This window comes from Acanthopagrus latus, chromosome 9, assembly GCF_904848185.1.
Source record: "Acanthopagrus latus isolate v.2019 chromosome 9, fAcaLat1.1, whole genome shotgun sequence".
Lineage (NCBI taxonomy): Eukaryota > Metazoa > Chordata > Actinopteri > Spariformes > Sparidae > Acanthopagrus > Acanthopagrus latus.
The window spans coordinates 29,738,932-29,751,948 of record NC_051047.1 but is presented as its reverse complement, the minus strand read 5'-3'; the positions used below and the strand labels follow the sequence as shown (position 1 = coordinate 29,751,948).

General features: G+C 45.5%; 1 protein-coding gene across 4 annotated transcripts in view; it reads right to left on the bottom strand.

Moving 5' to 3' along the window:
• gtdc1 (glycosyltransferase-like domain containing 1) overlaps nt 1-13,017 on the bottom strand; it is a 32,699-nt gene that overhangs the window by 9,795 nt on the left and 9,887 nt on the right. Inside the window, exons 3-4 of one of the 4 annotated variants that reach the window (XM_037110129.1) lie at nt 9,898-10,065; nt 7,824-7,997 (exon numbers count right to left, since the gene is read on the bottom strand). In XM_037110129.1, coding sequence (XP_036966024.1) covers nt 7,824-7,997; nt 9,898-10,065 — 342 coding nt within the window. The remainder of the gene's footprint in view (nt 1-7,823; nt 7,998-9,897; nt 10,066-13,017) is intronic. The other 3 variants (XM_037110130.1, XM_037110131.1, XM_037110132.1) reach the window with 3 other exon arrangements.

Genomic DNA, 13,017 nt, shown 5'->3' with positions numbered 1-13,017 from the left:
AACGCTGCTGAACGCTCCTGAACGCTGCTGGACGTTCCTGAACGCTGCTGAACGCTCCTGAACGTTGCTGAACGCTCCTGAGCGCTCCTGAACGCTCCTGAACGCTGCTGAACGCTCCTGAACGCTGCTGAACGCTGCTGAACGCTGCTGAACGCTCCTGAACGCTGCTGAACGTTCCTGAACGCTGCTGAACGTTGCTGAACGCTCCTGAACGCTGCTGAACGTTGCTGAACGCTGCTGAACGCTGCTGAACGCTCCTGAACGTTCCTGAATGCTGCTGAACGTTGCTGAACGTTGCTGAACGCTCCTGAACGCTGCTGAACGCTGCTGAACGTTGCTGAACGCTCCTGAACGCTGCTGAACGCTGCTGAACACTGCTGAACGCTCCTGAACGTTGCTGAACGCTCCTGAACACTGCTGAACGCTCCTGAATGCTGCTGAATAATGTTGTAATAATAATAACAACAATAACAACAACAAAAGTGTTCATGTTATTGAAAACTTAAAATATGTTCATCAACTTGTGATCTTGTTTCCAGCCGAGCAGCACCGACTGACTGGATCAGCAGCACTGTTCAATAACAGAGCTCAAAGAAAAACTTACTAAACTGTTTACTGTTGACAAACAGTTGAGACATTAAAGATTATTAACAATAATTAAATCTGATCAGGCATCAAAATGACTCAAATTGATACAAACAGACCTGAAACATTTATAATTAATGCGTGATCAGGTAAATGGTTCTGGTTCTGGTCACAGTAGATCAACTGGTAAAAGATTTAAACATTTTTCATCTGAGACAAACAAACAGAATGAGGGACGAACAAGAAGAGAAGAAGATCACGCACGCACGCACGCACGCACGCACGCACGCACGCACGCACGCACGCACACACACACACACACACACACACACACACACACACACACACACACACACACACACACACACACACACACACACACACACACACACACACACACACACACACACACAGAGCCGGGCCTCTGGGCCCAGCTTCAGTCTGATGGTTCTGCCTCGCAGGAAAACAACTTGATTCAATAATCCATTTTACAAATTAGATGTTGGACTGCAGGCAATAAAAAAACGGGAGCGGACCAATTATGTTATTGATAAATCAACAGTAATCTGTGTGATGACCTCACAGAGAGGCTGATTAAAGATGAAGGTCAAAAATCATTTCAGCTCATTTACTTTATTGGCAATAATCACGAGAGTCTGAGAGACTCCGGACCTGATCACTGGACCTGGTCACAGGACCTGGTCACTGTCTGGACCTGGTCACAGGACCTGGTCACTGGACCTGGTCACAGTCTGGACCTGGTCACTGTCTGGACCTGGTCACAGTCTGGACCTGGTCACAGGACCTGGTCACTGTCTGGACCTGATCACTGGACCTGGTCACTTATTTAAGTTTCAAAGAGGAACAATCTTTTCTTCCTATTACAGAAGAAATGTCAGAACTTGTGACACACATTTTGAGGAAATCCTCACGAGAACTGTAAACTTGATACTTGATAATCTGCATTCGGCTCGTCGTGTCTGCCTCCGTGTTTACTACACAGGACTGTCTGTATCCATGACAACACCTGTCTCATGTCACTGGCTAGCAAGCTTGTGTTTGATTTTAACTTTGTGAGCTGGAGGAGTTTTCCTTGTCCTAGTAATATGAAGCTAACAGGCTAACAACAGGCTAATGTCAGTGTTAGCATCTCCGACAGGCTAATGTCAGTGTTAGCATCTCCGACAGGCTAATGTCAGTGTTAGCATCTCCGACAGGCTAATGTCAGTGTTAGCATCTCCGACAGGCTAATGTCAGTGTTAGCATCTCCGACAGGCTAATGTCAGTGTTAGCATCTCCGACAGGCTAATGTCAGTGTTAGCATCATTGATTACATTCCATTTACATTTACAGTCACTAATGAGTGAACTACTACTAACGCCTGCAGCTTCTTTTATCTCTCGCTGCTGATTGGTCAGAGCAGAATACTCGCCCTCCAATCAGAAAGCAGCTCATGTGAGCCCCAGGTCCGGTGGTGGTCTGTGTTTTGGGTCGTGGTCCCGGCTAAACCTGCAGTTTGTAGATTTGTTATTTGGGGGTTTTACAGATTGAAGGCAGCTGCTTCTTCTTCTCTGGATGAAAATAATCCGTTGCTCCTGATGTCACAGTTTTCCCTCCATATGAACGTTACATCATTTCCTGTTGTGCCTGAAAACCACCAGGATGAAGAGGGTTTGACCGGGCCTCTGGGTCAGAACCTCCCCTCAGGTCACGAGTCCATCAGCGGACAAGTGGTGGACTCTCTGACTGTAATGACTGTAATGTGGATGTTAATGTGCTGTAATGACCTGCTGAGGCCGCTCCGGTCCAGAGGACCGACCCGCCCCCTCAGATCTGTGATGATGAGATGGTTTCAAAGTGACAGAGACCTCCAAGCTGTGACCCGGCTGATACCGAGACATATCCGGGCCTCAGGGCTCAGAGCTGCATCGCTCCTCAGCCTTAAAGAAACTGCAACTGTTTCCAGAACAACAAAACTCATCTCAGACTAAAACCAGCAAAGAGATCAGAACCTGAAACACCAACATGAAGCTTCTGTGTGGTTCTGGAGGATTTTAACATCCAGAAACAGAAACAGAACATGGATCTCTATAGAAACAACTCATATCTGACTGAGTTCAGTGAGTCGTCCTGAGTTTATGATGTTGATGGATCCGATAAAGAAAAAGATTTTACAATAAGCTGGCTCGCTCGTCTCACTTTCGACTGGATCTTTAAATAACAGAGTCCTCTGGGTGTGAACTGGACCTCGTGTTCTGACAGTCACAGCTGCAGACTGAAGAACTCTGACTGATAAATCAAACTGTCCCATTTACCTAAAATCACCCGTGTTGTTCTGTGAACTTGTCCTTTAATTCTGCCATCCACTAACTACCTGATAATCTGCAGGGTGCTGGTTTAAAGCCCGATGGTACAAACTGTTGGACCTGCACAGACTGCTGGACCCGACCTGATCTGTTTGATTACAGGCTGACGGCCTCACACTGGATCACAGCAGCGCTGATGAAGCTTCTAATCACACGTTTAATCTGCACAGATGAGAACAGCTGCCCGCCACCTTCTCCTGCCTGTGAGGAGCCGACGTCACTCTGATCCGACACCATCGGGACTACAGGCCCGGGGGGGAGGGGAGGTACTGTAGGTGGAGGGGGGAGGAGGGGGAGGGGTCCAACTCCACTCTCAGCGCCAGAATCAACCACAAGTGGCTCCATATGTCTGTTTGAAGTGACTGTGATGAAGAGGAACGAATTAAGGATCAAACCAGCGCCGTGATTTGTCCTTAATACCACACACACACACACACACACACACACACACACACACACACACACACACACACACACACACACACACACACACACACACACACACACACACACTCAGGACTTTTTGCTGCCAGATTCTAATCAGTTCTTGCTTTGGTCCAACTGGACTTTTGTGCCAGATTGCACTAAATGTCCTGACGGTGTTTGGAGAACGTAAAGTTTCTGGAGGCTCGACAGCGCGGATCACTGCTGTGTTTACGTTTGGTTACAAGTTCAGAACTTAACGGTTTTGAATCATTTCAAATAAAGATACAGTCACCGGCGACGATTGTTGTCTGTTAAATGAATATCGAGACAGAATTATTATCATCATCGCTCTTGCCTCATGGTACTGGCCCGACCCGACAGAGGTTCAGTATCGGCCGTGACGGACGTGTTCTCTCACCGAGTTTAACACGCTCACAACAACTGGAGTCGACGTTGACCAATCAGAGCAGAGGGACGTGACAGATGATGTCACTGCAGACGCCATGTTTGTTTACACTCTGGTTGTTGGAAGGATCCATAGCCCCTCCTTCCTGATGACATCACACAGCTTATGAAGGACGGCGAGCAGCGATTGGCTGGAGCAGAACTTGTGATCCATCGTGTCTCTCTGCAACAGAACCAGAACACTGTTCAATAAGAAATGAAAGGCAGCTCCAGCTTCAGGCTCTGACTCGGTTCATGTGTTCGAAGGTTCAGTGGATTTAACGCGGCCAACATCATCCGGAACCGACCTGAAGAAGTCCAGAACCCAATTATCTGATGCGTTAAAGTCTGATCTTAAAACACAAAACCCACTGTTACAGCACCGGACCCTACATGGACCCAGTTAGACTGATCATGATGTCGACCCAGTCGGATTCAGGTCCAAGATCAGGACAGGCCAATGAAGACCTCTAATGAGACCTCTCAGGTTGGCTGAAATGAAACTGACCTGGTCCAACAGACCCGACAGCTGAGGTCCTTCCCTCGACCCAGGTGGGGTCTCAGATCAGGTCTTGTTGTTAGAAACCAGGTGGACCCATCAAGACCTCTACCCAGTGGTAGAAAAAAACCAGAACTCGCTCAAATAACTAGTGTGAAGTAGACCTCCAGAACCAAGACCAAAGGAAACAGATCCATAGATCAATTGATGGACCTGATTTATACCGCAATGTTCTGGTTATTATTTAAGTCCCAGGTCAGGTCTCGTTTTCTAACTGGATCTAACGGGTCTCTAAGTTTGTAAGAGAGATCGGATCAGACAGGTTGTGGAGGAAACTGAGACCACAATGCTCCACCAGGGACAAGAACAGACCTGGTCCAACATAAGGAAAGTAAACTTCTACCAGAAATGTTTCTTTGCTCTTTAATTACTAGTTTATGAACCCAAATGCTGAGGTCCAAACTCTGACCCGGACAGACTGAGGTCCAAACTCTGACCAGATCAGGTCTCAGTTACTCGGAGCCATGTGAACCACAAAGACCTCTACAGTAACAGTCCTCCCAACAACTAGACCACATCCAAAGGGACCTGGACCTGATCTGAAAGAAAGCCAAGAACCACCATGACCTAGTGAGAGACATCGGGCCCATTACACCCGAACCAAAGGGATTGATCAAAGACTTTTCTAAGTGTGGGATCAATTATGATCCCAGTATTCTGGTTGGATCCAGGTCCCAGATCAGGTCTCAGTTAGTAAACGTCAAGTTGACCCAGAAAGACCAGTGCCAAGCTGCAGAGAGGGAAACAAAACACTGAAATCCCCTTGAAGAGTGACGGCTCTGGTTCTGTCTGTGACGGACTCTGGTTCTGTATTAAAAGAAACATTTATTTGTTGGGCTGCAGCAACAAAACCCTGATCAGGATTAATCTGATCCGCCTCTTCAGTTGGACACCTGACGACCATCAGAACCCCGACAGCTGCACGAAGAACAACAACAGACCGGTCCGAACAAAGAATTAAAGGTTCTCCAGAATCAGACACCTGCTGATCACGTGGTGTCCACATTGATCTGATTTCTCTCCGACAGTCAGAGAGCAGTCAGGCTCCTGCTGCTCGGCCGTGATGGATGTGATGTCTTTGTGTCCCACCGCAGGGTTCTGCTGGCTCGGGTCAATCACTATTAAATTACAAAAGTCCAGCACTCAAAGCCCGATTGATAGATGGAGACCGCAAACACACCGACCACAAAGAGGCCAGAGAGTCCAGAGAGGCCTCGCAGCATTCAGACACCAGACTCCTCCACAAAGACCGGGCTTTGTTCTGCTTTGTTTTCTTCTTCTGTGCCAGCAGAGTCGTTTCTTCACTGTGAATCCACCTCGATCGGACCTTACAGAACCAATTGATCCGAAAATAAACTGGAGTTTGAGCCAGAGGGACATGTTCTGTCACAGAGAGCGACGACAGAGACGAGAAACGACCAGCAGGAGTAAAACTATGTGAACACGTCCTGTACGTTTGTATTCAGGGAGTGAAGGCGTCTGAAGAACTGAAAGGAGCTGAAGCGTGAAGTGATGTCACAGTTTACATGTTAGCTTCAGATCAAAGGCCAGAGACGAGCCAGGAGTGAAGACAGGGAAGTGTGGAGGACAAAACACTGAAGCAGCTGAGACTAGATTTAAAACATCAGATGTCTCAAGTCTGCAGGAGAGAACACGTCACAAACAGTGTTAGCTAACAGTGTTAGCATCAGGGAGTTCTGCTGAGCTAGCAGAACCCTCCGTGACTTTATATCACCAGGAGGTTCTGAGCTCTGAAGTTTCTGAGTCTAAATGAAGGTTTGATATTTTTGACGTCAGCTGGACGAGATGAGTCACTGACGAGCTTCACTTCATTATTAAAGAGAATTATTGTTTTCAGCACTGACTGAAAGTTTAAAGAGCAACAATACAGACACTGAGCTGGAATAATTAGTTGATTAGATTTCTGTGCAACAAATTGGATAATCATTTTCTAGTTTATGTCAAGTCTTCAGAATCGCTCCGTCCTGTCAGCTGCTCACATTAAACACTACAGAGGTCAGCTGGTCTCAAACTGATCGATCAGCAGAGTAATCAGCTCAAACACATGAGAAGAAGAACCAGATCTCAGAACTGTCACAGGGATCAACTTCACCATGAACCCTCCTCCATATGAACACATCACATTAATACCTCCGCAGAGAAACCTTCATCTCCTCCCCACCCCTCCTCCTCTTCCTCTTCTCTCCCCCCTCCTCTTCCCCCCGTTTGTTTCTGTGAGCGTTTTATATTTTCAAAGACTCGGACTCGCAGTGTTTGGTATGAGGGCCGCGGGCGTGTGGAGGGATTGTCGGCCATGCATATCATCACTTACTTACACTCTGTGAGTTTGGATCCGACACATTAGCATCTGAAAATGAGCTGAGAAACACTGGAGGGGACACACACACAGACTGACACACACACACACACACACACAGAGTCACAGTCACACATACACACACACGCACACACACACACAGAGTCACAGTCACACATACACACACACACACACGCACACACACACACACACACAGAGTCACAGTCACACATACACACACACGCACACACACACACACAGAGTCACAGTCACACATACACACACACGCACACACACACACACACGCACACACACACACACACACAGAGTCACAGTCACACATACACGCACACACACACACACACACACACACACAGAGTCACAGTCACACATACACACACACACACACACACACAGAGTCACAGTCACACATACACACACACACACATAGTCACATACACACACACAGAGTCACAGTCACACACACATACACACACACATAGTCACAAACACACACACAGTAAACCATCTAAATGTGTGTCGTTGAATTTCACGTGTTTGTTGACAAGCTAACGCTAATGTTTCATGTTAAACAACAGCGTGCTAACATTCTAAATTAGCATCACAGGACTGTAAAATGCTAACATGTTACATCTCGAAAATAACTGAATTTCAGTTTCTGGGACCAGAAGAACACAAAGGCGTGCTGATGAGCTCAGAAGAACAGGGTCCACTAGCTTCAGAACCGGGCCTCAGCGGTTCAGCTTGTCCATTCACTTCCTCGTTAACGCAGAAGCTTCGAGCATTCAATTACTTTCAGCTGGACTTTAAACTGAATGACATGTTGAACCATCAGACTCACGTCATGTAACACAAACACCTTCAGCTGATCCAGTCCAACCAGTGGTCCTGTTCCACTCTCAGAACTGATCTCAGACCAGACAAACACAGGGACTCTGGTTCTAACCAATGACCAATAATCATAATCCATAATCATGTCATCAGATTCCATTAAAGAGCCATAACTAATCAATACATTTCGACCTGCTAAAGCTTCTGTCCAGAACCAGGTCCACAGTCAAACACTGCTGTCTGATCCAACACTGAGGGGGAGGGTCACACTGACCTGCTGACATCAGGGAACTGGACCGGGTAGTACAGGACCACACATTTAGGCCGGATCAGCTGGTCCAGGTCTCTGGGTCTGTGGTCTGGGATCTTCTTCATGAAGGGGGAGATGGAGGACAGGAAGGAGTCCATGTTGAAGGCGGAGTTAAACACCACCACGTCCGACACCAGACTGCAGACACACAGGAGTCTGATCATCATCAGCAGCTGGTGTCGGCCCGGTCACACCGGACCTTGACCGGTGCAGGAACAAGTATTTGTATCATGTTGGTGACATAGTAACTCCTGACAGTTAGTTCTGTTCAGACTGGTTTCACTGAGACTGTTCAACATGTCGTCCAATAAGAATAACTGGAGATGGATGCTAACAACAGCGCAGCACGTTAGCTTCTGAACAAACTGTTAGCTAACAGCTAATGATCATGTATTGTACTGTGCTGCACTGTTAGCTTGGCTAACATTACAATAATTACCATACAGTTATTTGTATGTTATTGTGCTCTAAGCTAACGGTACAGTAAGTTAGCTAACAGAACAGCTTGGCTAACAGTATTCATGCAGGATATATTTGTTGTGAAGCTGAATTTATTAGCCGACTAAACACAACCAAAACTTAATCTACACATATTTTAATAACTGCTCATAAAAAAATATTTTCTTTTGTCTAAAAATGCTTAAATTCATCTCTCAGATGTCAGAATGTTCTTATGTTCTGCTTTAAATCACAGTAATAATACATGTAAGACACAATTATTTTCTAATTTTAAAGAGACATAAATAAGAACTGTCAGACTCATTCTCCCAACAGCTAACTAACTGCTGCTAACTGAAGCTTCCATTAGCTAGTTAGCTCATTCGACCGTGCAGCTAGTGGTTGTTTTAGCTGACTGATAATCACTAGGAGCTAGCTGGTTAGCATGCTAACTTCAATAGATGATCCATTGTAACATGTTGTTTCTTTATTTTCTGTTGATAACTTTTGAATGTTTTAAACAAACGTTCTTACAGAATGCACCTTTAACAGAACCAACCCTTATAATCTGGACCTTTGTAAAGAACAAAGAGCTGACAGACAATGAACAGAACATCTCAGTGTAGAAACCAACGTTTCAGCTTCGACTGGCCAACTGTCACAAACACGTGTTTCTAAACCAGCTCACACCTTTAAATACATGTCTAACGTTTACTGAGCAGCTGACATGAACACTGACACTCATGTGTAATACAACAATAATAATAATAATAATAATAATAATAATAATAACAATATAACAATATCATCTGGTATCTAGTAACTCTCAGAACAGTTCTGACAGACGATGCTAATGTGGCTAAAAGCTGCAGTGAGATGTACAAACTGAGCTGGTTCTGTTTCATTATGAAGCTTTGTGCTGCATTCTAATTGAAATGAGTGAAGTAATCTGGCTCTGATCCAATCAGAGGCCTCTTAATGATCAGTTATTTAATGCTGCTGTAACGACGTTAGCCGAGATGGAGGGACTCGACTTATTGACATGCTGCCCTGCAGATCAACAACAATCAGTTTTCTCTGTGCTGTTAGACAGCTGATTAATGACGAGTCCACCCACTTCAATTACACACACTGCACCATGTCACAGCAGCTCATTAACCAATCATGTCACAGCAGCTCATTAACCAATCATGTCACAGCAGCTCATTAACCAATCATGTCACAGCAGCTCATTAACCAATCATGTCACAGCAGCTCATTAACCAATCACGTGCAGCCTGACACGGTCATTAAGACAAACTGTTGCAGCTGGAAGGAGTCAACAGTGACTAACAGTGGACTCATCTGGATACATATCTAACACAATGATTGACTAATCGATTGATTGACTGATTGATTGATTGATTGATTGATTGATTGATTGATTGATTAATTAATGTTGTTGGACTCTCATGTTCAGTATAAAATAAACTTCATCATCAGATTCTGGAGTTTTCCTGTTTCTCTGAGTTATTGTGAACTTTATTTCAGGCTGTTTGTGTCGACGCTCGGACACGAACATCAGTGACATCACACATCACATCATGCTGACGGTCGTTACCATGACAGGATCTGATTGTATCCGTACTGGAAGTCTCTCTCCTGGTCTTTGCGGACCGGATAAACCAGCTGGTTCTCGTGGAAGTACAGAACCTTCTTCAGACGGGCCAGATCTGGTCTGAGAGCCACCAGTTCACAGAGGTTCAGGACGGAGCTGCAGAACAGGACTCTGTACAGAAATATGTTGAAGATGATGGAAATTAACTACAGACAGTGTCAGTACAGCAGCCAGAACCCTGGTGTCAGAGCCCTGCTCAGAACCACATCTGGACTCAACATGGATGACCAGAGAGACGCTCAGAATAACTTATGTCAAACTGTTCTCAGAACCACTGAAGTGAAAACGTTCCTTCAGTTCTGACGTGGATCTAAACGTGTACCGTGGTCCTGAAGGTGGCGCTGGAGGGTCCGACCTCTGGAGAGCAGGAAGCAGCTCACAACATTCTGTAACACTTTTATTTTTAGATTTAAATATTTCTCATGAGCAAACAGAACCTCTGTTCATGGTCAACTTCCTCCTGAACAGAACCTCTGAACAAAGTGTCTCTGCTGACGTGACTCAACTGACTTCACATCCTCCGACTTCATATCATCCAGAGAGATTAAAACTGTGATACTAAACCTGAATCTTGATCAGGTTCTTGCTGGTCTGACTTGGGACCAGTTACTTGATTTGGGACCCGTCAGCCCTGACTATTGATTTGGACCTTGACTTTGGATTGGGTCTTGGGTCATGGCTTGAGATTTAGGTCTTGATAAAGGAATGGGGACTTACGCTCCAGCTGGGACTTAATGTCTTGGCTTGGAACTTATTGGTCTGATAGGGTCTCAGGACTTGACTCGGGTCATGGCCTAGGATTTAGGACTTGATTTGGGACTAGGTGATTGTGACTTCCCAAACAAGACAGAGATAAATGTTCTGAAAGCTGATGATGTGGACCACCAGGTCCAGGTATTCTGCTGTGGGTGATCCCTCGGGGCTCACCTGGTTCCTCTGATTCTGTACTCTTGAAGCCTCTGTACTAAAGAACCGAGTCTTTGAAGCCCTGGACCTCCTGACGTGACCCGGTCCTCCTCCCCCCCAGCTGCTTTGATGTGGTTTCTCCACGAGCCACGGCTGATGGCTGCCGTCCTCTCAGACCTGGATTAGATTCATTTCCTGAACCTGCTCCCGTCTTCTTTCAGGCCCGTGGATACAGAAGTGGAACAGGAATCCCTCTGACTCAAACCAGATGAGTCTTCTCTATTTTTACTCTTTTCTCTGCCAAGAATAGTCTGACGGACTTCCTGTGGAGTTCTGAGTCAGAGGTTCAGACCTGCAGGAGTTACTGAGTAAATCCATGTGGACTCACAGGAACCGTCTGATTTAAACACACCGTGTTTTCACACCGAGGAGTTTTTCTTCCTCTGATTTCTCTGAGACGTCTGTTTCCTTACTGAAGCTCTGGACTTCACTCAGATATCACAGCTCACAGGAGCTCAACGAAAAGAAAACGACTGAGGACAGAAAACTTCACAGGAGATTTACAATCATCTCCTTGTTAGCATGCTAACCGCTAAAGCTAGCATGTTGTTTATCATGTATTTGACTATATTTGGGTAACATCTGGCATCTTATCTTGAATACAACATTAAGCATATTTTATCATTTAGCATGCTAGCATTAGCATGATGTTTAAGTGTGAAAAGAATTTTACTGGTTTCTGCATGCTGAGGGCAGCAGACGCCAACAAGATCAGTAGGATCATCAGGAAGGCTGGCTCCGTCCTGGGGGCCCAACTGGACTCTTTGATGGTGGTGTCTGAGAGGAGGATGCTGTGCAAACTGCATAGTATCCTGGACAACAACATTCACCCTCTCCACCAGGTGCTAAACTCACACAGCAGCACCTTCAGCAGCAGACTCATCCCACCCCGATGTAACACGGAGCGCCTGAGGAAGTCTTTTCTCCCTCAGGCCATCAGACTGTTTAATGCATCCACCTCTGGTCGCGGGAGGGACAGTGGAGACACTGTCACCTGAGCCAAATCAAATCAATATCATTCCCTATCACTTCCATCACTTATTGAGTGTGCACTGGACCTTGTAAATCTCCTGCACTGGACTTAGTAAATTGCTGCTATTTCATGCTGCTGCTAAATTTACTATTTTTTTTCATTTTATACCACTTGTCACTTTATTCAATCTTATTGTGTACTTTCTTTTCAGTTTTATGCTGCTCACTGTTGGTTTACATTCTGTGTACTTAGTAACTAGTTTATTTATTACTTTACTATATCTATTACTTTTGTATTCCTTTCTCACTTTGTTTTACTACTGTTGCACGACAATTTCCCTCGGGATAAATAAAGTTTTCTTGAATCTTGAATCTTAAAAGTAGCATGTTTATGTGCTAATGTTCTGCTTGGTAGCTAACATGTTTATGAAACAGTTCACTGTTCTGACGTATGACCTTCAAATAAATTCTTGCTAGCTTGTGTTTGTGGGTCCAAAACTTTGGTCCAGACAGAAATGGGTCAGAAATGTGTCTGACTTCTGATCAGCACCATCATCAGGTCAACATGTCGATGTGTGCAGTAATGACATTCTCATCACCCTCAAGTGTATCTTTGTGTTTACTTATAATAAGCTATTGTTAGCATGCAAACAGGCTAATCTAAGATGGTGAGAATTGTATGATAGCATGCTGATAGTTAGCACTGAGCTACTGTGACCAGAAGGTGCTGGAGGAAAGTCTGACTGCACCGATAATCATTCTGCTGTCGGAGGAAACGCTCAGGCTCGTTTGGGTTTATTTAAACCAATCAGAACGGTCCTTGGCTGCGTGCAGTAAACCCAGGATGTAGTGATGGACGGCGCCCCATTAACACAGCGTTGAGGGAAGCTTGTGTCACTTGTTAGAAAACACAAGCTGAGGGCTGCTGGCTGTACACGGTCGAACCGTTAGCTACCAGGTGAGCGTGGAGACTGTTAGCTCAGCTGAAGGGGGTTTTGACAACAGTAACGTCTGTTGACGTCGTCGTCAACGGCAGCTTATAGTCACAGTCCACATCCGGTGAGTCAGACCAGCGGTTAGCTAACAACTGGCTGTGCTGCTGAGCACTGAGCCTACAGACACAGT